Source organism: Chanodichthys erythropterus, chromosome 6 (genome assembly GCF_024489055.1).
Source record: "Chanodichthys erythropterus isolate Z2021 chromosome 6, ASM2448905v1, whole genome shotgun sequence".
Classification (NCBI taxonomy): Eukaryota; Metazoa; Chordata; class Actinopteri; order Cypriniformes; family Xenocyprididae; genus Chanodichthys; species Chanodichthys erythropterus.
In genome coordinates, this window is record NC_090226.1 from 27,360,345 (window position 1) to 27,387,504 (window position 27,160).

At 46.9% G+C, this 27,160-nt stretch overlaps 1 protein-coding gene across 2 annotated transcripts; it reads right to left on the reverse strand.

Annotated features, from left to right (window-relative positions):
* Positions 1-127: 127 nt before the first annotated feature.
* adgrl4 (adhesion G protein-coupled receptor L4) lies at positions 128-27,153 on the reverse strand. Of its 2 annotated transcripts, XM_067388530.1 has the most exons (16): positions 27,062-27,153; positions 25,871-26,011; positions 24,940-25,089; positions 23,308-23,457; positions 23,045-23,115; positions 21,201-21,368; positions 18,937-19,120; positions 18,289-18,405; positions 17,992-18,191; positions 17,727-17,903; positions 4,473-4,676; positions 4,140-4,360; positions 3,626-3,692; positions 3,184-3,275; positions 2,796-2,964; positions 128-489 (listed from the first exon to the last, which is right to left on the reverse strand). In XM_067388530.1, exons 1-16 carry the CDS (start codon positions 27,105-27,107, stop codon positions 427-429), a joined length of 2,220 nt encoding a protein of 739 aa, XP_067244631.1. In that variant the 5' UTR covers positions 27,108-27,153; the 3' UTR covers positions 128-426. The 2 variants fall into 2 exon arrangements, with proteins under 2 accessions (XP_067244631.1, XP_067244632.1); XM_067388531.1 differs by lacking the exons at positions 24,940-25,089; positions 25,871-26,011; positions 27,062-27,153 and adding an exon at positions 24,224-24,906.
* Between the last annotated feature and the right edge of the window lie 7 nt (positions 27,154-27,160).

The window sequence follows — 27,160 nt, forward strand, 5'->3', positions numbered from 1 at the left end:
CCCCGACTTCCTGTCTCAGGGTTAGGGGCCTGTCTGTTTGTCCTTACCGGCTTTGTTTAACATTACTATATATTAAATATAGTTATTAACTCTGCACTTAGGCTGACATGAACACATCAAAGTAGGAAAATGTTTTTATTAGTCTGGAATACAGTACATACAAAATCATCTTAGTCAATAAATTGTCAGAAATAAAGAAATATTTAGCTATTGACTGTCATTTAGCTGCTGAATGCAATTGGTTATAAAATTTCTATATCATAGTGTTCAGTAACATTTTAGTTTTTATTACATTTTAATACATTTCTCTCAAAAAATAAATATATTGGAACTTTTGCACAAATTTTCATAAGTACATCTTTATAGTGCTTAGATTTAAAAGCATTTGTAGACTGGCACAGAAGTTAATCTCTCTTTTGATAAAGTTCATCGCAGACACTCAAAACAACATGGAACATTCTTGAATAATCTGTAGTACTCCTCTTGAATCTGATGATAAAAGTGAAAACATTTGCAGTTAAAGGTGTAAAATGGTAAACATTAATACTGAATGAGAATTAATGAAACGTCTCTGGTTACATATGTAAGCCATTTTTTATTATTATTTTTTTTAAATTAGGGAATGAGATGCTGCGTCATGACATTGACTATGGGAACACCCCTGTTTAAGCCGGTGTCTAAAACATGTGGAAACACAGCAATTTCATTGGCCAAAGGCGAGGTCAGGTGATCAGCATAATTGCATCATCAAGACTATAAATAGGTGCCTGAAATAAATGTCATCAGATTCTTATTGACTGAAGGAAAATGCTCAGGCATGCATAAAATATGGTAAAGGGACGCTGCATCTCATTCTCTTCTCATAAAACTGGTTTACATATGTAACCAGAGATATTCACATTCGAGGGAACTCAACGCTGATTTTGACGCAATGGGAATGTTAATTCCCACATCCCCATACAAAAGAAATGTCTGACCAGCAAGGTTGAAAAGTATGCATACACACAAACCCTGTAGCCCAGAGAGCAGATTAACCCAGAAGGAGTGAGAGCCTGGGATTGAATCCATGTTCACTGTTAAACATTATGAATGTCTGTGGTGAGGGCCAGTCTGCCACAGCACAATCATCTCGTAAAGGTGCATGATTAGATAATGCCTTAGAAGAGGCCACACTCTAGTGGAGTGGGCTCTGATGCCTAGAGGTGAAGCCAATCCACAGACCTCATAGTCAATCTAAAAAATGCTTGACTAGCAAGGTTGTGAAGTACGCTATGCACAAACCCTGTGGTCAACTGAAAGGATTGACCCAAAAAGACTTGAGAGCTTGGGTTTGAATCTATGTCCGAACTGTAAAACCACATGAATGTTTGCAGAGAGGACCAGCCTACCGCAGCACAAACATCTTGTTAAGGCGCACCCTTAGATAATGATTTAGAAAAGAAAACTTATACTTTGAAGCCTAGAGGCAAAGCCATTCCATGCACGTCATAGGCAAAAGAAATCACATCAACAATTTAATGCAACAATCACTGCTTGGTGGCAAGGGAACTTTTGCTGCATCCCCCAAACCAGACCAACAGTTGATCATGCCACAAGCCTGAGTGGTCAACTAAATATTTAATACCCTGACTGGACATAAGAGGTGAAGGCTCTCCTGCTCCATCAAGTCAAGTGGTGGAGGAAAAGGCTAAAAGAGTGACTGAAGGAACTGTTGAGAAAGGCACCTTCAGAACATAAGCCAGCCTCTGGTGAGTTATAACTTTGACCTGTCTAGAAGCAAAATCTAAGCAGGACGAGGCTATTGAGAGGACCTGCAAATATCCTGCTCTTTTAAGTGAAATAACACCACTCTAAGGCTGACTACATAGGCTCAAACGGAGCCTCTGACAAACCTTCCAGGATTATGGGAAGATCCCAGAAAGGAACATGCAGTCTGCAGACAGGCCTCAGCCATCTGGCATTGCACAGAAAACAAGTTTCTATCTGGCACCATATAGAAAACAAGATACTTGGGGTTGCCTCCCTACTGAAGCTCCATCAATGCAAACGTAATCTCAAGTATATCAGGGGACAGCCCTGCTGAAAGATGCTCCTGCAAGAACTCGAGCACTGAACCAACTGGGTAGTGGACTGGGTCAGGGTGGTGCTGGGTTCACCCTGATGCGAGGAGATGCCACTTTAGGGCATAAAGTTTCTTTCTGTAGGGAGCTCTAGCATGTATGATGGTCTCAACAACCTCAGTTTAGAGACTGGAATCTATGAGTTGGTACCATTCTTGGCCAAAGCACAGCTTCCAAATCTCGGGCCAGGGGTGGAGAATCAAACAGAAGGTCCATACCTGGTCAGAATCTCCCATGGAGAGCCTTCCAGGAGATATATTAGATCCGAGAACTAGACTTGAGTCAACCAGAACAGAGCCATTAGCAACAGGCTTCTGATAGGCAAAAGTCTTGCGACGGCAACATGCCATAAGAGTAGGACCCTAGGCAACACCGGGGTCTTTCACAGAGAAATGTAAGAAACATCTGCGTGTAACCCTTATGACTCATAGAGGGTCTCTCAAACATCCGGCTTCCTAAAGACAAAGAAGCTGATGACAATTATTTCAGGTGCCTATTTATGGTCTTGATGACGCACTTACGCTACATCACCTGACCTCTCCTTTGGCCAGTGAAATTGACATTTCCACACGTGCTTCAGAGACCTGCTTATGCAGGCGCATTCCCATAGTGTCAAAGTCATGACGCAGCGTCGAGTTCCCTCATCAGGGAACTGTAGATTAGTGTGCACCTTACCCTTCTGGATAGAACACAAAGGAATATGAAAATGAACATCCCCTGGAACACATTGGCGAAGGTAAAGAGATACGCTGTGAGGGTGGTCTCATATAATATGTGCATGACACCAAATGTCCATGTAACTCCCAGAACAAATAGAAGAGCAATAGCTCCTCTTGCACAAGACCTGTGGAATAATATTTGAATAGCAAATGTTAAAAATATGTCTGCAACATTTTTCAGGCTGCAGTTTGATTAGTAATTTTAGTATTTGGCTACCCTGACATGCCCTAAGAAGAAAATTAAAATTTAGTCAGTGCCTGAAAATTGGGATATAAAGACAGAGTCCAAGTTAAGTCACATGTAATGTCCACATGTACATGGAAATGATGTAAGATTTATTTACCTGATATTTTCATAGTGACTGATTTCAGGTTTCTTTACTGCAGTGTGACGATAAACCTTAAAGATGATCACAGCAAATGCCATCAAATTAACCTGTGAGGGAGAGGGAAAATTGGCTTTGATGTAATATTCATCCAACAAGAAAGTACACTATGAACTGTATGCAGGAATTTGTTTGATTAATTAAACATCATATTGTTTATTTATTTATTTATTACATTTTTTGAGAGCTCTAATTAAATTACATTTTGGATATCAATTTATCTAGATTTGTTTGTGGTAATTCAATCTGCTGTATTAAAACTACATCATAGTTCTAATGAAAAGGGTTTTGTTAGTGTATGTAAGCCCAGAAGAGTATCAATGGGTTATAGACTGTCTATATTACAGTGTTGTTAGTGGATGTTACTATATGTGACACTAAAACAAGAGGAGATACTCACCAGAATGATCAGACAGGCTGGTCCTATGAAACTCCAGATGAAGTTATTTTCAGTGCTTAGCCAACACCTTAACAAGATATTAATAATATGAAATAATTACAATTATTGTAAAACTAGATTTACATTGTTTGAAGAAAATATGTGTTATACTATCCACCTTATTTTACAACATGGAAGTAAGCTATTTTTTGTGAACGTGTGAGAATTCCAATTTGTTAGCCACTAGAGGTACAGTAAATAACTAGAAGAATAATAAAGTGACTATGGTGACTATTTGCGCTACAAACCAGTGTGTTTATGATTACAACAGGAAGAAAATATAATATGAAAACAACTACCAGTTTGCAATATGAAGCAGCATTACAAGCAATTTTTGTACAGCTAAAATAACTGGAAGATACCGGAAGTTTTGCAAGTTAATGTTGACCATGTTAAAAAAAAGAGATGGATTTCTCAAAGTAATAGTCATGCTTTTCTTAGCAAATACCACTACATTTAAATTCTAATAACTTACACAGTACTGGTGCCATAATATTTATAGCCAAGTGTTGCAGATATTGCGACGACCACTGCGGGGCTCCCATAACCAAATACGTAGAAGTTCCGGTGTAGGAAACCTTTGTTATAGATGACACCAACAACGATGAGATATAAATGGATCCCCTCTATACACATCCAAGCAAATGCAGCCAAGAAGAAATAGTGCAGCAGGCCAGCGATAAGAGAACAGAACCACTGAAACACACAATGATCAAACATGAATCAACACTACATTACTTAATATAGGCTACTTTTGTACAGAGTTTATGTTGCCATCTGACACATTAATAAAGTCGGAGGAGTGAACCTTGTGTGCACTCTTGTTAATCCCGATGAGGAAGATGAACTGAGCCATGAAAAGGCTGCAGCAGAGGTTCTTGTGGATCGTGGTTCTGGTGTTCTGAATGTCTCGGAAGAACCAGAATGTGAAGATACACAGCGACAGGCATATTAAGGAGATCACCATTCCCAGCTGCGTTATCCTCGTCAGAACGCTATAATGCGCAAGTAACTACATAAAACAGAGCAGGAAAAGGCATTTAGGATTGTTTAAAACCAAATTGTGAATTCTTCTCTAATTGTACCATGTTTACAAATTCAGAGTCAGTTGGATTTACAATGTAATAATAGCATACATTGATGAAAAGGTGAGTGAGGCTTCTGGGTGGTTTTATAGCACATTGTTATGTGGCTGTTATGATGCCCAAAGTAACTATGATATTTTAGATTCCTAGATATAGTTTGGGTTCCTGCTTCAATGTTTTATTGTCTGCCAGCTATTCTCAACAAACCACATAATTAAAGGTAACATAAATCATTGCTTTTTACAAAGTAAAAAGTTCTTGTCAGATTAATGTTGTGAAATATATTATTACAATTTAAAATAACTGTTCCCTTTCAGTCGGTCACGTTCGACGTACGTCAGTAGTGACCGACGAATTGGGATATCACTTAGAGAGCCCTATCATCTTCGTGTAAACTAAAACAAGCCAATGGAATTGGCGTGCGATATTTGCATAATGCGCACCGCCCCCGACAGGTGTATATAAATAGGAAGCGGATGCAATCGCACTCTGTCTTTCGCTTCGGAGCCATTCTCTGGTGTCCTGTCTAGAAGACTCCTTCTTCGTTTTGTTTTCTTTACTAAAACATTGCCTTTAAAAAGCAGAAGAGGATTGACAGCAAGCTGTTGGTGCTGGTGAAGAAGGGCACGTTCAGCGAGGTCGCGAGTGTCCGAGGAGCTGAGCTATAAGCTCGAAAACTGCTGTTTTCACAGCAACACAAAGAGTGTGTGCGTAGTAGCGATTTGGGCCGGTTCCTCGGTGTGTCAGGGAGTGGTGTACCTGACACATCGCGTCGCTCCCTGGGTGCTTCAGCACGAGTGAGTTGACTTCCCCTTCTAAAAGAGACTTACAGACGAACCCTGACAGTATGTCATTTCGTCTGTGCGTTACTGGGTGTGGTCGTTCCCTGGTCCCTGCTGATGGGCACAATCGCTGCATCACGTGTTTGGGCGTTCAGCACGCAGAAGCAGCCTTTGTGGATGGTTCATGTTCCCACTGCGGGAAAATGACCATCGCGGTGCTGAGGTCGAGGCTCTCCTTCCTGAAGTCTCAGGAAGCGGGAGTCCCCTCTCCTATGCCGCGTACGACCGTTTTTTCCGGCCCCAGGAACCGGAATGACGGTACGGCGCTGTATAGGGAGGGCGACCTGAGGATAACGGTCAGGGCTCCCCCGTCGAGCGGAAACGCTCCGCGGGCCCCTGCCCCCTCATCAGCACCGCAACCCATCCTGCCGCCGTTGGTTTCCGCTGGGCCCTCTTCGGACTGTCCAGCCGTTACCTTTGGTGCCCGGCGGAGGATCAGATGTCGATCGCTGCGTCGGAAGGCGAGTTTGAGTGTTCGGGGGAGGAAGATCCGGACGCGCTTCCGCCCCGTTGCCCGAATCGGATCCCGAACTCTCGGCTGTGCTCTCCCGGGCCGCCTTGTGTGTCGGGCTCGAGTGGAACCCTCCACCCTGTCCCGGCCCATCTCGGCTGGATGATTGGTACTTGGGGGGGGGTCGCGCTGGTCAGCCCCAGCGTCCCGCCCCAATGCCTTTCTTCCCGGAGGTACATGACGAGGTGACCAGGTCTTGGCGGACACCGTATAGTGCCCGTACCAGGCCTGGCCCCGCGTCCGCCTTCACCTCCCTGGACGGCGGGGTAGCCAGGGGGTACGCGAGGATCCCACCAGTCGAGCGGTCTGTTGCGATGCAATTGTGTCCAACGGCCACTGGCTGGCGTGGTGAGCCGCGTCTCCCGTCCCGGGCCTGTAAATTCTCAGCCGGTCTGACTGAGAAAGCTTACAGTTCCTGTGGGCAGGCTGCCTCCGCCCTGCACGCGATGGCCCTCTTGCAGGTTTACCAAGCAAAGGCGCTGTCGGAGATGCCCCAGGAAGGTCCTGACCAACAGCTGCTGGGGGAGCTGCGCGCTGCCACCGACCTTGCCCTCCGGGCAACGAAGGTGACAGCACGCGCTGTTGGTCACGCGATGTCTACCCTCGTAGTCCAGCAACGCCACCTCTGGCTGACCCTGGCGGACATGCGGGATGCCGACAAGCAGCGGTTCCTAAATTCCCCCGTGTCCCCAGTCGGCCCATTCGGCGACGCGGTGGAGAGCTTCGCCCATCAGTTCTCCGCTGCACAGAAGCAGGCTGAGGCTATCAGTCACGTTATGCCACGGCGGTCCGCTGCTGCCTCCACCCAGCCGCCCGTGGCTCAGCCTCAGCCCGCTCGTCGGCGAGGGCGCCCACCTGCACCGTCCTCCGCCCCTGCTAAAATGGCAAAGCAGCAGCCTACACCAGCCAAGCAGCAGGGTGCCGGTCGCGGGCGTGGTGCCCAGCCCGTCTCCGCTAAGCCCGGTGGTAAACGCAAGAGCAAAACACGGCACTAAGACGGGCAACCTGGAGGGGAAGGTTCTCGCTCTTCGGGAGAGAATACCATCGTCTCTCCCACCCCCGGAGGAGGGCCGGGGGGAATTTGTGATGTCTGTCTATCAACCGCCGCTGGCTCCCCGGAGTCCAGCGGTACCCACTTTTTCACAAAAAGAGCAGTTTCCTCAAACTCCAGGTCACAACAAGGTGTGTCTGTCAGTGTGCCAGGCTCCGCCTCGCCGCTGACAGCTCCCTCCCTCCAGGCGGCAGTGTGATGGCATAGACCGCGTTCCGTGCGCTGTCTCCCATGCACACTGCTGCCTCGCAGAGTCCGACCCCACTCCGGGCCGCCCCCAAGCCGTCCGAGTCGGGTCCCTCTCTGCCTTGCTGCCCCACCCCCGGTGCGTCTGTGGTGCCTTTGGTCCCGCTGGCTCAGTGTCTGGAAGCGTGGATAGCGCTCCCCAGCCTGTCCAGTTGGCTCATTCGTACTATCAGACACGGCTATGCGATTCAGTTCGCCCGGCGTCCCCCGGTCTTCAGGGCCGTCCACTTCACTCAGGTGTCGTTGGACAGTGCACCTGTTCTCCGGGTGGAGATTGCTGCTGGCGAAGGATACAATCAAGCCGGTCCCTCCAGCCGATATGAAGTCGGGGTTCCCATTCAGTCAGTCACGTTCGACGTTACGTCGATACTGACGTAATGGGGTCTCGCTAGGGAGCCCAATCACCTCCAAGGATACAAAACAAGCCAATGGGAATTGGCCTGTGAGATTTACATGCCGGGCCCCTCCCCCGGCATCCGGGTATAAATAGGGCCAGCATACTCACCTTCATTCATACTTTTGCTTCGGAGCCGATCGGCTGATCATCCTTTCACCTCCTCAAAGAGTGAATTTCTGAACTAAGAGAGCAAACAGCAATTTTAATTGCTAAGGACTCGGTCCTGAAAACAGCAATTTTAATTGCTTTTACTGTCTGTTCTCTGGTGGCTGCTTGTATCTCTCCAGCTGGTTGGGAAGGCACGCTCAGCGGTGGGTGTGACGGTGCGCTGCCCAAAGGACGGTGCTGCACTCATCCCTGTGTGCTTCGGTTGGTGAGGTATTCTAAAAGAGCAAGCACGGGCGATCAGCGTCTTTTTCAAGATGTCTTTTCGTCCGTGTGTTTCTGGATGCGGACGTTTCCTGACTTCCTCTGACGGCCACGATCACTGTCTCACGTGTTTGGGGAAACCCCACGCTGAGGCAGCGCTCGTGGATGGTACATGCCCTCATTGCGAGAGCATGTCCATGTTGGCATTGAGATCGCGACTCTCTTTCTTTAACAGAAATGAGAGTCCCCTCTGTTACTACCCCAGCGCCAGCGGCTGTAGCGGCCGCTGGCCAGGTTAGTACTCTGGGAGATCTGAGGGTTACAGTGGGAGCTACTTTGTCGGGTCCGTCCCCACAAACCTCCCACTCCTCTGCAATGCCATGTGCCGTCGAGCTGCCGGCTGCTGCCGCGGGGCCCTCCTCGGGGGTGCCTCGTGTCACTTTCGGCGCTCCGGAGGAGGATCAGATGTCGCTCGCTGCATCGGGGAGTGGGTTTGCTGGTTCAGAGGAAGACGAAGACTTCGAGCTTCCGCCCTCAGGGGCGGTCGCTCAGTCTGAGGCGGACTCTGAATTGGCGGCCATGCTTGCCCGGGCCGCCGCAGGCGTCGGTCTTGTGTGGAACCCTCCACCGTGTCCTGAGCGCTCGCAGTTGGATGATTGGTTTCTGGGCTAGGGGCGCGGTTCTCAGCCGCGTCCCGCCCCAGTGCCTTTCTTCCCGGAAGGGCATGAGGAGCTCCAGAAGACGTGGATGGCCCCTCACACGGCCAGAAACCGTTCTTCTGCCTCCTCCACTCTCACTACCCTCGATGGTGGGGCTGCCAAGGGGTACGCGGAGGTCCCGCAGTTGGAACGTGCGATTGCGGTGCACTTGTGCCCGCAGTCCGCGGCCACCTGGCGGAACCGTCCGCGTCTCCCGTCCAACGCGGGTAAGACCACGGCCGCTCTCGCGGCCGAGGCTTACTCAGCTGCTGGACAGGCAGCCTCTGCCCTGCACGCCATGGCCATCTTGCAGGTCCATCAGGCGAAAGCTCTTAAGGAGCTGCACGAGGGTAGTGCTGATCCAGGGTTGCTGCAAGAGCTACGCACGGCGACCGACCTCGCCCTCCGGGCGACGAAGGTCACGGAGCGCGCCCTGGGTCAAACGATGTCCACCCTGGTGGTCCAGGAACGACATCTTTGGTTGGACCTGGCTGAGATGAGGGAGGTCGACAAAGCTCGCTTTCTTGACGCCCCCATCCTCCAGGCCGGCCTCTTCGGCGACACTGTCGAGGACTTCGCTCAGCAGTTCTCGGCAGTGCAAAGGCAGACAGAGGCCATAAAACACATCCTGCCCCGGCGTGATGATGCCACCAATCCGCCACGGGCTGCGCCTCCGTCTGCTCCTCGCCGAGGGCGTCCTCCTGTGGCTAAGGCTTCCGGGAGATCGGACTCGTCCCTTCCTCCCCGAGCTTCCTGCAGGAAGACCACGCCCCCCGCCCAGACCGCCAAGCCTTCTTCTAAGAAGAAGAAAGGCGAGAAGCGGCCCTGAGACGGGAGACCCGGTGGTTTTTGGAGACTGCTCTGTGGGAGACGGTGACCGCACCGCTCCTTCCCCCGGGAGAGGGCCCGGGGGAGAATCCTGTGTTCTGTTCCGCCGCTGGCCCCAGTGCCAGCGGTACCCACATTTTCACAAGAGCAATTTCCAAAAACCTCTGGGTCATATAAGAAGGTCTGCGCTGGGGGTGAGCGAGCTTTCGCTCCCTCTCTCTCAGCCGTTCCTTCCTTCGCCACGGGCAGGGTCTTGGCGCCCCGGGAACGCACCGCCTTCCCACGCCACCCTGCCCACTCGGAGCCATGTGAGTGGACTCCACTCACAGCCTCGACCTCGGGGCGCACTGCCTCCCGAGTCAGGCCACAGTGCTCCATGCTGCCCCCCCGTGGGTACTTCTGTTGTCCGGATGGTTCCACTCGTACGGTGCTTGGAGGCGTGGCTACGCCTTCCCAACCCGTCCCGTTGGCTCATTCGGACAGTCAGACTCGGCTACGCGATTCAGTTCGCCAGGCGTCCACCCAGGTTCAGCGGCGTTCTGTTCACCTCAGTGACAGGTCCCAACGCTTCTGTCCTGCGGGCGGAAATTGCGGTGCTTTTGGCGAAGGACGCAATAGAGCCTGTCCCTCCAGCCGAGATGAAGTCTGGGTTTTACAGCCCTTACTTCATAGTACCCAAGAAAGGCGGGGGGTTACGGCCAATCCTGGACTTGCGCGTCATGAACCGGGCCCTTCACAGGCTCCCGTTCAAGATGCTCACGGTGAAACGCATTCTCACGTGTGTTCACACCCAGGATTGGTCTGCAGCTATCGACCTGAAGGACGCGTACTTTCATGTCTCGATCCTTCCTCGACACAGACCGTTCCTACGGTTTGCGTTCGAGGGGCAGGCATATCAGTACAGGGTCCTACCCTTCGGGCTGTCCCTGTCTCCTCGCGTCTTTACCAAAGTCGCAGAGGGGACCCTTGCCCCACTCAGGGAAGTGGGCGTTCGCATCCTCAACTATCTCGACGACTGGCTCATTTTGGCCCAGTCACGAGAGCAGTTGTGCGAACACAGGGGCCTGGTGCTCAGGCACCTCAGCCAGTTGGGGCTTCGGGTCAACCGGGAGAAGAGCAAGCTCTGCCCCGTGCAGAGCATCTCTTTTCTCGGTGTGGAGCTGGACTCGGTCAATATGACAGCACGTCTCACCAACGAGCGTGCACAGTCGGTGCTGAACTGCCTGAACTCGTTCTCGCGGAAAACAGCGGTCCCACTGAAACAATTTCAGAGGCTCCTGGGGCATATGGCATCCGCAGCCGCGGTCACGCCGCTCGGATTGCTTCATATGAGACCGCTTCAGCACTGGCTGCACGACCGGGTCCCGAGGTGGGCATGGCACCGTGGCTCACTCCGTGTGGTCATCACACCGAGTTGCCGCCACACATTCAGCCCGTGGTCGGACATTGCTTTTCTACGGGCCGGGGTGCCCCTAGTGCAAGTGTCCAGGCATGTTGTTGTCACAACAGATGCCTCTGCCACCGGCTGGGGTGCCATATGCAGTGGCCAGTCGGCGTCGGGGTCCTGGACGGGATCCCATCGCCATTGGCATATCAACTGCCTCGAGTTGCTGGCAGTACTCCTTGCGCTGCGCCGGGTTCGACCGCTGCTGCAGGGCAAGCATGTACTGGTCCGGACGGACAACACATCGGCGGTAGCGTATATCAACCACCAGGGTGGTCTACGCTCCCGTCGCATGTCGCAACTCGCCCGCCATCTCCTTCTGTGGAGTCAGCGCCGACTCAGGTCGCTGCGCGCCTCCTACATCCCGGGCGAGCTCAATCGTGCGGCCGACGCGCTCTCACGACAGCTCACGCTCCCGGGGGAATGGAGACTCCACCCCCAGGCAGTCCAGCTGTTATGGAGCCGGTTCGGGGAAGCACAGGTGGACCTGTTCGCTTCTCTGGAATCCGCCCATTTCCAGTTGTTTTATTCGCTGACCGAGGGGACCCTCGGCACGGATGCACTGGCACACAGCTGGCCCCGGGGCCTACGCAAGTATGCGTTTCCCCCAGTGAGCCTCCTTGCACAGACACTGTGCAAGGTCAGGGAGGACGAGGAGCAGGTCTTGCTAGTTGCGCCGTACTGGCCCAACCGGACCTGGTTCCCGGAACTCATGCTCCTCGCGACAGCCCATCCCTGGCGCATTCCCCTGAGGCAGGATCTCCTCTCTCAGGGGCAGGGCACCATATGGCACCCACGTCCCGACCTGTGGAACCTCCACGTGTGGTTCCTGGACGGGACGCGGCAGACTTGAGTGACCTACCGCCCGCTGTAGTCGACACCATCACTTCGGCCCGAGCCCCCTCGACGAGGCGCGCTTACGCTTTGAAGTGGAGTCTGTTCGCTGAGTGGTGTTCCTCCCGCAGGGAGGACCCCCGGAAATGCCCGGTCGGTGTTGTGCTTTCCTTCCTTCAAGAGGGTTTGGAACGGAGGCTGTCCCCTTCCACCCTGAAGGTCTATGTGGCCGCCATCGCAGCACATCACGATGTGCTCGACGGCAAGTCACTAGGGAAGCACGACCTGATCATCAGGTTCCTCAGAGGCGCCAGGAGGTTGAATCCCCCTAGGCCTCGCCTCATTCCCTCCTGGGATCTCTCCATCGCCCTCTTGGGCCTTCGGGGAGCTCCCTTCGAGCCCCTTGAGTCAGTCGAGCTGAAACATCTGTCTCTTAAGACAGTGCTCCTGACCGCGCTCGCCTCCTTCAAGAGGGTTGGGGACCTGCAAGCATTTTCGGTCAGCGATTCGTGCCTGGAATTCGGGCCGGACTACTCTCAAGTCATCTTGAGACCCCGGCCTGGATGTGCCCAAGGTTCCCACCACTCCCTTCAGGGACCAGGTGGTGAACCTGCAAGCACTGCCCCCGGAGGAGGCAGACCCAGCCCTTGCGTTGCTGTGTCCCGTTCGTGCTCTGCGCGTTTACGTGGACCGCACGCAGAGCTTTAGAAGCTCTGAGCAGCTCTTTGTCTGTTTTGGAGGTCAGCAGAAGGGAAAGGCTGTCTCCAAACAGAGGTTGGCCCACTGGATAGTGGATGCCGTCGCCTTGGCGTACCAGTCCCAAGGCGAGCCGTGCCCTCTCGGGTTGCGAGCTCACTCCACTCGGGTTGTTGCTTCCTCCTGGGCGTTGGCGCACGGCGCCTCTGTTGCGGACATCTGCAGAGCTGCAGGCTGGGCGACACCAAACACATTCGCGAGGTATTATAACCTCCGAGTGGAACCGGTGTCCACCCGTGTGCTTTCTACTCGTAGTTAGCCATGGGTGTTCGCTTGCTGTGCCATTTCCCTCGGGAGAGGGAATGCGAGCACTGTTTTCGCTCCTCAGTTCAGTTCCCCCGTAACGGCGAACCCTGTGGAGTTCCTCCTGCATCCTGCGGCAGCCAGACGCGGCGGAGGCGTCAGGCGCCAGGTCCAGTACTTGCGTGTATGCCCAGTTGGTCTGCCCTTGTACTGGACTAGATGCCCATATGCTGTGATTCCCCTCGGGTAATCCCATATGAGATTGTCCACGGTAAGGTTTCCCTGACGGTAAACCCGTGTCTTTCCCTGGGCGGCTTCGTTTTTGCCCCGTCTCTGATTGCTAGTCGTTCCTCCCGAAAGGTAGGACCTACATCAGAGATCTTCCATATGCGTTACTGTTCTCAGACCAGTCCATATGTGTCTCCACACGTTACCTCCCTTCGGGCAGGGTGTGGTCTCCGTAGCTTTCCCCTCCTCGGGGAACGCTTTCCTGGCGTTGTCGTTGCTGGAAAACGAGGGATTGAGTTCCGAAGCACTCTCCCCCGTGGGGTAGGAACAGCAGCTTCGACTTCTCCACGGTAATGCCCTGTCCTCTCCATCCCACCGGTATGGAAGACATTCCTGGGCTTACTCTGGGCGCTGGAGGGTTGCGAGTATGGGCCGCATTTGCACTTGGCACGCCTCAGCCTGCCAGCACCTGCCTCCCTAACACTCGTAACGTGGTTCAGTTGCTATGGCGTTTTCCACGGGACCCCATTACGTCAGTATCGACGTAACGTCGAACGTGACTGACTGAATGGGAACGTCTAGGTTACTAATGTAACCCCCGTTCCCAGAAGGAGGGAACGGAGACGTTACGTTCCCTTGCCATAGCTTTGTGCCACCGCTGAGCGGCCAGATACCTATCTCGGCTCCTCAGCAAAAATATGAATGAAGGTGAGCATGCCGGCCCTATTTATACCCGGATGCCGGGGGAGGGGCCCGGCATGTAAATCTCACAGGCCAATTCCCATTGGCTTGTTTTGTATCCTTGGAGGTGATTGGGCTCCCTAGCGAGACCCTATTACGTCAGTATCGACGTAACGTCTCCGTTCCCTCCTTCTGGGAACGGGGGTTACATTAGTAACCTAGACGTTCTACAGCCCCTACTTCATTGTACCGAAAGAGGACGGTGGGCTACGGCCAATCCTGGACCGTCCCCAGGATTGGTTTGCAGCAATAGACCTGAAGGACGCGTACTTTCATGTCTCGATTCTGCCTCGACGCAGACCCTTCCTAGGTCGGTCTGCGTTCGAGGGTCAGGCATGTCAGTACAAAGTCCTACCCGACATGGTTGTAGCTCCCAGCCAGTTGGGTCTTCAGGTCAACTGGGACAAGAGCAAACTCGCCCCCGGGTAGAGGATCTCTTATCTCGGTCTCGAGCTAGACTCGGTCGCACGGACTGCGCGTCTCACCGAGGCGCGCGTCCAGTCGGTGTTGAACTGCCTGAGCTCGCTCAAGTGCAGGACAGCGGCTCCACTGAAAGATTTTCAGAGGCTCCTGGTGCATATGGCATCTGCAGCCGCGGTAACGCCGCTCGGATTGCTTCATATGAGACCGCTTCAACACTGGCTCCGCGGCCGGGTCCCGAGATGGGCGTGGCAGTGCAGCACGCTCCGTGTCCCCGTGACACCGAGCTGCCGTTGCACCCTTGTCCGGTGGTTGGACCCTTCGTTCCTGTGGGCCGGAGTACCCCTCGAACGAGTGTCCAGGCACACTGTGGTCTCCACAGATGCCTCTGCCACGGGATGGGGGGCCACGTACAACGGGCATGCAGTGACAGGTCTTTGGATGGGGCCTCAGCTGCATTGGCATACCAATTGCCTCGAGTTGCTAGCGGTTCATCTTGCGCTGGCCCGCTTCAAGAAGCTGTTGTCAGGCAAGCACGTTCTAGTCCGTTCACACAGCACTGCGGCCGTTGCGTACACCAACCGTCTAGGTGTCGCAACTCGCCCGCCATCTCTTGTTGTGGAGTCAGAAGGATCTGAGGTCCCTTCGGGCCACTCGTGTCTCAGGTGTGCTCAACCGTGCAGCCAATGAGCTGTCACGGCAGCATCCACTTGCGGGTGAGTGGCGGCTCCACCCCCAGGCGGTCCAGCTGATTTGGCAGCATTCCGGCGAGGCCCAGGTAGTCCTGTTTGCCTCCCCGGAAACTGCCCTCTGCCAGTGGTTTCATTCCCTGACCGGCGGCACGCTTGGCACGGATGCCCTGGCACACAGCTGGCCCCCGGGTCTGCGCAAATATGCGTTTCCCCCAGTGAGCCTTCTCGCACAACTCATGTGCAAGGTCGGGGAGGACGGGGAGTAGGTTCTGTTAGTGGCCCCGTACTGGCCCACTCGGACCTGGTTCTCAGACCTCATTCTCCTCGCGACAGCACCTCCCTGGCCGATTCCTCTGAGGAAGGACCCCCTGACTCAGAGACAGGGCACCCTGTGGCACCCGCGTCCCGATCTTTGGAACCTCCACGTGTGGTCCCTGGACGGGATGCGGAGGTTCTGAGTGATCTCCCGCAAGCGGTCGTAGACACCATCACTTCCGCTAGAGCTCCTTCCACTAGGAATCTCTATACGTTGAAGTGGAACCTGTTCGTCGAATGGTGCACCTCTCCCCGAGAGGACCCCCGATCATGTTCGGTCGGATCCGTGCTTTCCTTTCTGCAAGATGGGTTGGAGCGAAGGCTGTCTCCCTCCACCCTCAAGGTGTATGTTGCCGCTATTGCCGCACATCACCATGCAGTTGAGGGTAAGTCCCTGGGGAAACACGATCTGATCATCAGATTCCTGAGGGGGCCAGGAGACCGAATCCTCCTCGCCCTTCCTCCGTACCCTCTTGGGATTTGACCCTGGTTCTCACAGCTCTCCGGGGTCATCCCTTCGAACCTTTGCAATCAGTCGACCTGAAACTAATGTCTCTTAAGACGGTTCTTCTGGTTGCATTGGCTTCCCTGAAGAGGGTAGGGGATCTGCATGCATTTTCGGTCGACGAAACGTGCCTAGAATTCGGGCCCGTGATTCTCACGTCATCCTGAGACCCCGGCCTGGATACGTGCCCAAGGTTCCTACCACTCCCTTCAGAGATCAGGTAGTGAACCTGCAAGCGCTGCCCTCGGAGGAGGCAGACCCAGCCCTAGCTTTGCTCTGTCCCGTCCGCGCTCTGCGCGTTTACGTGGACAGAACGCGAAGCTTCAGGACCTCAGATCAGCTCTTCATCTGTTACGGAGGCCAGCAGAAGGGAAAGGCTGTCTCCAAGCAGAGGATGGCCCACTGGATAGTGGATGCCATCGCCTTGGCGTACGAATCCCAGGGCGTGCCTTGCCCGCTCGGGTTGAGAGCCCACTCCACCAGAGGGGTAGCCTCTTCCTGGGCGCTGGCTCATGGCGCCTCGCTGACAGATATCTGTAGAGCTGCGGGCTGGGCGACACCAAACACGTTCGCTAGGTTTTATAGCCTACGTGTAGAGCCGGTATCCTCACGTGTACTCGCATCCACTAGTCGGTAGACGTGTTGTACCCACTCTAAGTGTCGGCTTGCAATGCCATTCCCGCCACTGGCCGGATACGTGCATACTTCACTCCAGTCGTGTTCCCCGCTTGGTGAACCCTGTCGAGTTCCTCCGCCTCCCCCTTCGGCTCGGACATTGCGGAGTGTCTGATGCCAGGCCTACATCCGTCGCTGACGCTGTCTGTTGGCTGGGGCCATATGCCGTGACCCCTCTACGTGAGCGGTCCCATATGTGTATTTTCCACGGTTTAAAACTCCCTACGGGCCGAGTCCGTGTCTTTCCCTTAGCAGAGCCAGCTCTGCTGTCACCTGTCAGATGAGTCTCCCCCTACCAGGTGGAGCCATCCCAGGGACTCCATATGTGTACTGCCCCCCGGGCCAGTCCATATGTGTATTCCCACGTAAACTCCTCCCCCATTGGGTAGGTAGTGGTCTCCGCAGCGTCCCTTACGGGACACTCTTGGTGTAAGCTCGCCCCCTTCTCCGCCAGCCGGTGCTATGGGCGGCTGAGCTTGTGCTGGGCACTGGAAGGGGTTTCGTAACTGTGGCGCTTTAGTTGGGATCCCAATTCGTCGGTCACTACTGACGTACGTCGAACGTGACCGACTGAAAGGGAACGTCTCGGTTACGTATGTAACCCTCGTTCCCTGAAGGAGGGAACGGAGACGTACGTCCCGTCGCCACAGTTTCTGTACCCTCGCTGTAGTGCGGACACCAGTTGTCTCCTCAGCGAAAAACAGAGTGCGATAGCATCCGCTTCCTATTTATATACACCTGTCGGGGGCGGTGCGCATTATGCAAATATCGCACGCCAATTCCATTGGCTTGTTTTAGTTTACACGAAGATGATAGGGCTCTCTAAGCGATATCCCAATTCGTCGGTCACTACTGACGTACGTCTCCGTTCCCTCCTTCAGGGAACGAGGGTTACATACGTAACCGAGACGTTTTTGATTATAATATATTCTAATATGTAATTTAGCAATGGCATCACAGATTCAAAAATAATTCTAATATGCTGATTTGATGCTTAAGAAACATGCTGAAAACAGTTGTGTTGCTTAATATTTTTACTGTAACCTTTGATCAATCTTTGATCAAATCGTACTGACCCCACACCTTTGAATAGTAATGTAAAATCATTTTAAAGGGTCAGATCAGGTAGAAATAACTATTTTGTGAGGAGGACAGCTGAGGGAAGCAGTAGTTCAGACTTACATTGGCTTGAGCAGAGGACATGAGAATAGCAAAGTGTGTAAGGTGATTACAGGAACATGAAGTATGAGTGGAATTCACATGAGTGCGTGTACAGCCATCCAAACTCCAGTGTCCCATCATGCTCTGGGAATACTCCCAGAATGCACACTTAGTCTCATCATAGGCAGGATCTATCTCCTGTATGAAAAAGCAAAATTTGTTCAATGCATATTAAAATGACATTCAAAGCCAAAACTATTTCAAATTAATTAATCAAAAAACGCACCTGTGTGTGTTTGAGAGTGAAGGTCACATTGTTCAGTGCAAATGTCTTTGGGTTGCTGATGGCTGCTGCTATTACTGGTGAATTAACTGTAATTTCACCCGCTGCCGCATAGCGAGAGTAATCGGCCACACCAGGGTCATCACTTGGCTTTAAAAGATCCCCAATACTGTTATAGATTAGAAATACAATGGAGGTGCTGCCTACAACAGAGAAAGATAAAAAAAGACATGCATTTGAATAATTTGGTGTATTTGTATTCAAGTTGCTATTAACTTTTTTTTAAGAACATTTACAAACCGTTGTTGCTTTTGTTTTTTGCATTCTTAGGGGTCAGTGAAATGGAGTTCCCTTGGATGTTGGTTGAAACTGAATTCTTATGTGCTTGGTGGGGTTCAAAAGTGTATAGTTTCATTTCTGGAAATCATTCAACACAGCAATTAGCAACTTTTCGTCAAATGCAGATTCAAACAAACAAACAAAAAACACTGGTAAATTCAATGTACAACGTAACAATGTTTCAGGTATTATGGAATCACAAGAAAAAAAAAACAATCAAATGTGATTCACCATGCAAGGACATTTTATTTTTAATAACAACAATAAATAATTTGTTTTAAAATAATGTATGATTTTTTTGTTAATATAATATAAAACATTATTCAATCATTATTTTCTGAATATTTTCATACTTTTTATTTCCAAAAGCTATTAATCGTATTGTATTTTAGAACAAATTAAATTTTCCCATTCAATATATACAGTTAACTAACTAGGAGGTTTTTACATTATTTTTCAGTTCATTGTTTTAAATAGTGTATACTGTATTTGTTCTGTCAGAACAATCAATATGGAATCAATCAATATGGAAAATCAATATGGAATATTCCCTCATATTAACTTTGGGCCCTGTTTTTATTGTCTCTTCTTAGGCCACAAAAGTCTCACCTACTTCACCGGCATCCACCTGCATCTGCGTAGTGTGTGTGTATCCAGAAGACAGGGCCAGTGTTTCCTTCTCTGCTGTGTGAAGGAGTGTTGTGATGTAATACTTCTTCAAATCCTCACTTATCCTGTCCCACTCCACCTTTTCATCCTTTTCGACTAAGTTATTCACAATAAAAACCAAATTCTACAAGAAAAATACAGAAAACAGAATGTCTCAGGTTACGACTGTAACCAGACTGTAACTTAGGATGAGAGCACTGGTATATAGTCCAGGTCCAGGCTATAAAACCTTATAAACGTGTCCACAATCCATTTACTAATGGTCTGCTTGTAAGCTGGGGAGCCCCGCCTGAAGCAAACCAGCAGCTGGTCAGTCTTACGCCACTGAGCAGTCATAACATAAGTCCAACATGTTCTCCAACCAATACGACCAGATAGGTTGTTTGTCACTTCCCTGAAATATGACCCATAGGAGCGTTTACTAAAGTGGCGCCCCTATCGACAACAGAACACTTTCATTTTAATTCATGAAATACGACCCATAGGAGCATTTGCTAAAGTTGTACCCCTATCGACAACAGGACACTTTCATTTTAATAAATTATTTATCTGCATCATATTTCAGGTTTCGACTGGCAGAGCATTGCAATAACAATATGTGATCATGCAATCGTGGGTTCGATCCCAGGGAACGCATGTGCTCATAAAATGTATATGCACTATACATCACTAAGAGTAGGTTTTAAAAAAATAGTTATGCAAAATGGAAATAGGATAAACGGTGTAAAAAGTCCACAAATTGCATTTAAATGAACACGCATTTTGATTGGTAACGACAGTCATACGTCATTTCATGGCGACAGAGGTAACACGACACTGTCATTATTTTTATACCAGCTAGAGGGCGCATGACTTTAAAACGTAAATATAGGTCATAATAAGGTGCTTGAAAAACAACCTATAGGGTAGTTTTTTTAATGTCTCCATAAGTCATAAGTCTCAAGGTCCCTAACTGGGCAAAGCAAATTAAGCTTCTCTTGGTTCACTGACATTATACAAGAACATGATAGCCTCTGAGATCTGGGAAGAAGTACCTCAGAGCTAGAAATATAGCCATCATCTACAGGTAATTTATGTGCCAACTGCCAAGAGAGATGATGCTCTCTTCACAGACCTCGAATTGAGCAGACGTCTAGGACCGTTAGCCTTTTTGGAATGACATAAAGACCCCAGCACAGGTGTCTGGGACAGATACCGAGGTTTCTTCCACATCACCAAGGAACAAAGGCATCTGTGTGTAATCTTGTTCTTGCAACATGGGTTGCCGCTCGGGGAAAACTTGAGCCACCACTGCAATGGTCTCATGAACAGAAGGCAAAAAACTGAATTATGTTGGATCCACCTGCCATGAAAAGCTTTTGAAACTGTTTCACAGTGATGGCTTGGCCTAGCCTGATTCTGCTTACTACTAAGAGGAACCAACTAAGAGAATCAACTCAAAACAAGCAGTTGACAGACATGCTTGCATGGTAACCGAGTCCCAAACTACTCCTAGAAAAGTTGTCCACTGAACTGGAGAAAGCATACTCTTCTTTGAGTTTAGTCTTATCCCCAAGCACCTTATGTGAGTGAGGACAGCATCTCGATGCTGGCTAGAATTAGCCAGTCATCGATATATGGATGCCCAGGAGTCTTATCAGACCCAGAGCTTTGTGAAGGTGCAAGTGGACAGTGCTAGGCCAAAAGGAAGGACCTGATCCTGGCAAGCTTTGACCCCAAAAGCAAACCTGAGGAACTTCCTTCATTGGTCAAAGGATGGAAATATGGAAGTTTGCGTCCTTTAGATCACTCATGATAACCCAGTCCTCGGATCAGATTTGAGTCACAATACTATCTAAATTAATAAAATTTAAAACATTGTCGCTGGCTGACCTACTTAGGTCAGCTTGCTTTTACGATGGATTCCTACTTCTGTACAAGTGACAACTTCCACCAGCTCCTCATAATCAGGGGATAGAGGTGGCGCTAATGCTGGATAACGCTAACATTAGGCTCTTTTGATATAACATCAGGGCAATTCACTTTACTTGAGTACAATTTCTGGGGAAAAATATCATTTTATAATATACATAAATACACACACACATTGGGGTTAAGTTTTGTGTTTTAAACTTTTGTGGTGTAAACCATTCAGGCTTATTCAAACTGTCAGGTGTGTTTCTTTCTTACTTCATGCCCTGTGTGTGGAATGGCACATAATTTACCGTGATGGTTTCATTGATGTGTTCCTCAGGATATTTAGACTCATCTCCAGTGCCTAGTTTATGGCTGGCCATGGCCTCAATGTATGATATGAGGATAACAGGGGAGAGTTCAGCTGATGTTTGATGTCTTATCTCTTTCAGACGCTCTGGAGTTGACAAATTAATCATCTACAACCCAGAGAGAGAGAGAGAGAGAAAGTTTTAATATTCAATCAAGAAGGTATATGACACAGTATTAATGACAGCATTTGAAAGATCATACATTACAGGGAATGAGACAATACACAGATGTTCTAACATGCTTATATCATAGGGCTTAACCAGCAAGCACATTCAAACATTTCTGAAAATGTATAAACTTCCTCAGACAAATTTGTTTCATAACAGGATTAGTCTTTTGTAGTTTATAAAGTCAAATAAGCTTCTAACAAAGCTAGTACCAACCAGAGAATAAGAAAATAGAATTAGTTTAAAATAGAAAATAGTTTAAATGGTGCTGAAATGAGATAAGTAATTTTTAGATATTTGCTATGAGAGGAACTGCAAATCAACTGCAACTGAAAATCAACTTTGCCAGCAGAGGACGCCATTTCCTCACAATTACATCACGATTAATGACTGAAAACTGTGAGGACCGAAGAGCACCTATGTTTTGTCCTGAGATTTTTGTCATCAGGATGTAAGGAAATGTCATCAATATTTCAGGAATGGTGTGAGAGGCCACAAAGGAACATTCGTAGTTTCATTAATTTAATTTAAAAAAAAATAAATAAATAATATTTTTACTAGGATATAAAACTAAGCTAATATACACTAGCTTAGCATTATAGTATCATACTATAATTTATGGTAATTAGCCTATATAACTTATAGTCTTATAGTATTATAGTTTTAATATTGTCATACATTTCCTGAATGTGAAGCACAATGTAAAATTGATTTGCCCTTTTTACAAAAATAAAATAAAATAAATATTTATGAATGTGTGGCCTCTCACACCATTCCTGAAATACTGATGACAATTCCTAAAATACTCTGTCCATCCTGATTGGTATATGACAAAAATATAATGACAAAACCTCCAGAACAGCTGTTTCCTGAGCAAAAGCTGTTCTCAGCAAGGTGAGAGGAAAAACATTTGAGAGAGACGTGACTAAATTCTAGTCACAAGATTTCCAGTTATCACTGAGTGTACAAGCTACTGATTACACACACAAGACTTTTAAAATTACGACGCCATCTCATTGTTAAACTTCACATTGTTTTAATGTTCCCATTTTACATTTTTGTAACAGTTACATTACAGTTAACCCCAAAATATTTGTATACTGATGTCACATTTAAAAATCTATCTACAAAATTACCATCATACCAGTTGGAATAAATGACTCATGCTATAAAAGTGAAGTTAGTTATGAGATATGCACTAACATTTTGTGATCATTCATGCATTTTTAAGCATGCTTAGGAAACCAAATTCAAAAAGGGCCACTTTATATTGTAATTAATACATTATTAATATTGCACTCTGATTATGGGTTTAAAGTGCATTATACCCATAAAAGATAACTATTACAGTTGTGTATACTATTATTCACAAAATGTTGTACCCCCCCTAAATGTTAATATTTAGTAGTTAAAAACCACTTAAAAAAATTATAAGTGGGACAGAAATTTATTTTTATATTTCTCTGTATAATATGCTGTATAATGGCAAAAAAAAAACTTGTCAAGTAGCTGGCATTTATTGTTTCCCTAACGATATAATAATAATAATAATAAAAATGTTTATAATGTAGGATTATTTTGTGAAATTAATACTTAATGTTAATAATGTAACTCACTTTTTGCAGTGTGTTGTTAACAGCCTCTTTAATACATTTGTGGTCCTGATGGCAGTGCTTCTTTGGGTTTTCTGACACAAACACAGAAACACGCAAATGCAAATATATGGAAAATGTACATTATTCAAAAGTTCACATTTTATTCAGAGTTAAAAGGCTTTTAAATATGTTCAAATGTACAAGCAAGCATGTGGGAGAAAATAAAATGTATTCACAGCAAGATTATTCACTTTAAACTGAGAGCAGAGTGTAACTTTTCTCACCTGTGCAGTTGTTCCTGCTGTTAGGCATGAACCAGGGCCCTGCTGGGGACGTATAACCTCTCAGACATGAGCAGATGAATGAGCCGTTTGTGTTGTGACATTTAGAAGAGGGTCCACATCTATCAGCAGCATCCTTACACTCATCAATATCTACAATTCAAATAATAGCCTTGCTTATATTCATTATAGAGAGTAAATATAAGAAAACATGGAATTAGTTTCCACTGCTATGCCGATGATACTCAGTTATATATTTCAACACAACCAGATGAAATCTCTAAATTATCCAATCTGACAGAATGTATTAAAGAAGTAAAACATTGGATGACTAGTAATTTTCTTCTATTAAATTCAGATAAGACTGAAGTATTACTTATTGGGCCAAAAACCTGTACACAGAATCTCTCAGACTACAATCTGCATTTAGAAGGATGTACTGTTACTCCATCCTCGACGGTTAAAGACCTGGGTGTTATATTAGACAGCAACTTATCCTTTGAAAATCATATTTCATATGTTACAAAAACAGCCTTCTTCCACCTCAGAAACATTGCTAAGATACGGAATATGTTATCTATTTCTGATGCAGAAAAGTTAGTTCATGCTTTCATGATGTCTCGACTAGATTACTGTAATGCATTATTAGCTGGTTGTCCTGCTTCCTCAATAAATAAGCTACAATTAGTACAAAATGCAGCTGCTAGAGTTCTTACCAGGTCAAGAAAATATGATCATATAACACCAATTTTATCATCTCTACACTGGTTACCTATTAAGTTCCGTATTGATTATAAAGTATTGCTAATGACCTATAAGGCTCTAAATGGTTTGGCTCCTGTGTACTTAACTGATCTTCTGTCACCCTACAATCCTTCACGCTCTTTAAGATCACAAAACTCTGGACTTCTGGTTGTACCTAGGATAGCTAAGTCCACTAAAGGAGGGAGAGCATTTTCACATTTGGCTCCGAAACTCTGGAATAGCCTTCCTGATAATGTTCGGGGCTCAGACTCGCTCACCCAGTTTAAATCTAGATTAAAGACACATCTCTTTAGCCAAGCATTCACATAATGCATCTCATATCAGATCAACTGCACATGACTATCTTTGCTTAATGTTAAGAACAGCAGCTATGCTAATTATTATCCATTTGCTTTTCTGTTTTGCCTCGGGACACCCGTCCCGAGGTGACTAGAGAGTACTTCAGCTTCAGTTTGGATCCAGCCTCTTAAGAAGACCTCTGATGACCAACACCTATGAAGAGACGGCGCCAACTCCTGCGAGGACTTCAGAAGACGCAATCATCTGGATCAACATGCACAATGCACATTTCTATATCCTAATTATTGTTAATGTAATTCATTTTTCAGGAGCTCATTGCTTCTACGTTCAGTTAAACTGCTAACAGTGATTGTAAATTAATTGCCTAAATTATTACATTATTGCTAACTGCATTCTTTAAATTGTAATGTTGACATGCATTCTCTGTAAAGCTGCTTTGAAATGATATGTATTGTGAAAAGCGCTATACAAATAAATGTGAATTGAATTGAATTGAATTAAATAGTGTACTATTCTTGGCATTCATACATTTTTATGTAGTTTCCAAATGCCTTTTGGAGCCATTCATACCTGTGCAGTTGGTCCCATCATTAGTTTGAAATTTCTCCTTTCCATTTGATTTGAATCCAGACAAACAGGTACAGTAGTAATGTCCAATAGTGTTGGTGCAGTTGGCATGTGGGCCACATATTCCAGTTACATTCTCACACTCATTGTCATCTGTGAGGGTCAGACAAGCAAATTCATTAAACTAGGTAACAGTTATATGCATCTGATAAACCAATTGTTTTACCTGAGTGTTTCAGCAAGACCAGGGAATATTCAAAAGAGAGATATATTAGGAATAACTAGGATAGAACATTTTGAATGTTGTCTTGACAAAGCCTTTTCTGAAAGTGTTTTATGTAGTTTGAATACTTGGGAATTTGAAGTCAGGTTTTCAAACCTTACTATTACTAAGCTGCTCTGTGTGGTTGCGAAGCAGTTGCTATGATGTGGGTAGTTTTTAGGGCGTTCTGACTGGTTGCTACAGGTGGTAGATGCTAGGTTCTAGATTTTGTCTCAGAAGGCAATTTAAAAACAAAAACAAAACATGATTGTTAGAATGATACTGCTTTTATACAGCTGCCCAATAAACAAGAAGTTATAAACATTGCAGACTAATGTTATTTTAAGCATTTGTTCTCTGCCAACACAAATCACAGGGATTAATTGCAGCTGTAATTACATATAGGTATTTATTAAAATATAAGTACAATGTAAAACATGTATGTTAACAATAAGTGCATTGTATCAAAATTATTAATTTAAATATTAGAACGTAAAGAAAGACTATGTATATAAATAATATAAAGTGGGACCCACATATTGTTACAAGACTTATAAACTACTCATATAGCACAATCTTTTCTGATTGAATTTGTTACTTTGTTACACTAATAACAAAAGCACCGAAGTGTGTTTAGCTTTTTGTTTTAATGTAATAAAATAAATGGCAAACCCTGGCAATTGTTGATTCCATCACCAGTGAACCCTTGTTTGCAGTAGCAGGCATTTTTGGAATCAGTGCAGGTGGCATTCTGGTGACAGGAGTGGCAAATGTCAGCAAAGCTGCATGGTTCCAGCACACTTGAAAACCAAGCTATAAAAAAAGATATATATATATATATAGATATAGATATATTATAGAAATAAAATTATTTTCAAAAATGAATGCACATAAAATACAGACATTATTTTTGAGACTATTTGTCACATGGTTAGTAACTATGAAGTTTAGCATAAAACATCATATTGCACAAATGCTTGCTTTCCCTATCTAAGGTTTTTTATCTTGGTTTCAAACACCAAGTTCGATACTTTCTTAAATGACTATTTTCTTAAACTACTTTCTTAAATGGTAGTCCACTGTATGAAGAAGTTTCTACAAAGTAAAATATGTCACAGTTTACTTTATTTTGCTATTCTCACTTATATAAATGAACTAAAGAGCCCTGCACCCACTAGTAAAAATAAATAAAAAATATCAAAAATGTCTGAATAATATATGGTTTGGCTCTCTCTCTCTCTCTCTCTCTCTCTCTCTCTCTATATATATATATATATATATATATATAGGGCATGTTGTCGGATTAATGCTGACAATATTTTGTGTGTGTGTGTGTGTATTCATTTTTTATCATTTAAATTTAGCTGAAAAGCAAATAAATGGCATATAATACATTTACATAATACATTTAAGAATACATAAATATGTATTCTTTTCACGTTCTTTCTTTCTGTCTTTCTTTTTTTTTTTTTAAGTTTTCTTTTCAAACAGCAGGTCCCCATTTTGACAACTTACACCATATAGCGTGACGACATGCTCCACTACAGGCGCCAACATATGATCAATAAACTGTATATATTTCCTGACCAGTAACAGCGGAAAAAAGCTTACAGCCAATACTTGTACAGAAACTTACTGACAAAAAATAAAGATATCTTAAAAAATAGTATTAACTGGAATAAAAAGTATGAGAAATAGTGATGAAAATCATTTGTATGTATTTAACTTCATTTAACTTATTTATCAAGATTTCTTATGCTATGAGTCTTTCCAACATAAATAAATAATAAAAAAAAAAAAAGTAAAGCATAATTGAGGAATGTAAGTGTATTTAGATCATAGAAGGTGATCAAAGTGACTTACCAGCAAAAAGCAAGAGTTTCATTGGAGAACTGTGGAAAAACTCCATTTCGGAGGTGAGGCTGGAACGTCTTTAAGCAGTAAGTGAATATCTGTGTGACG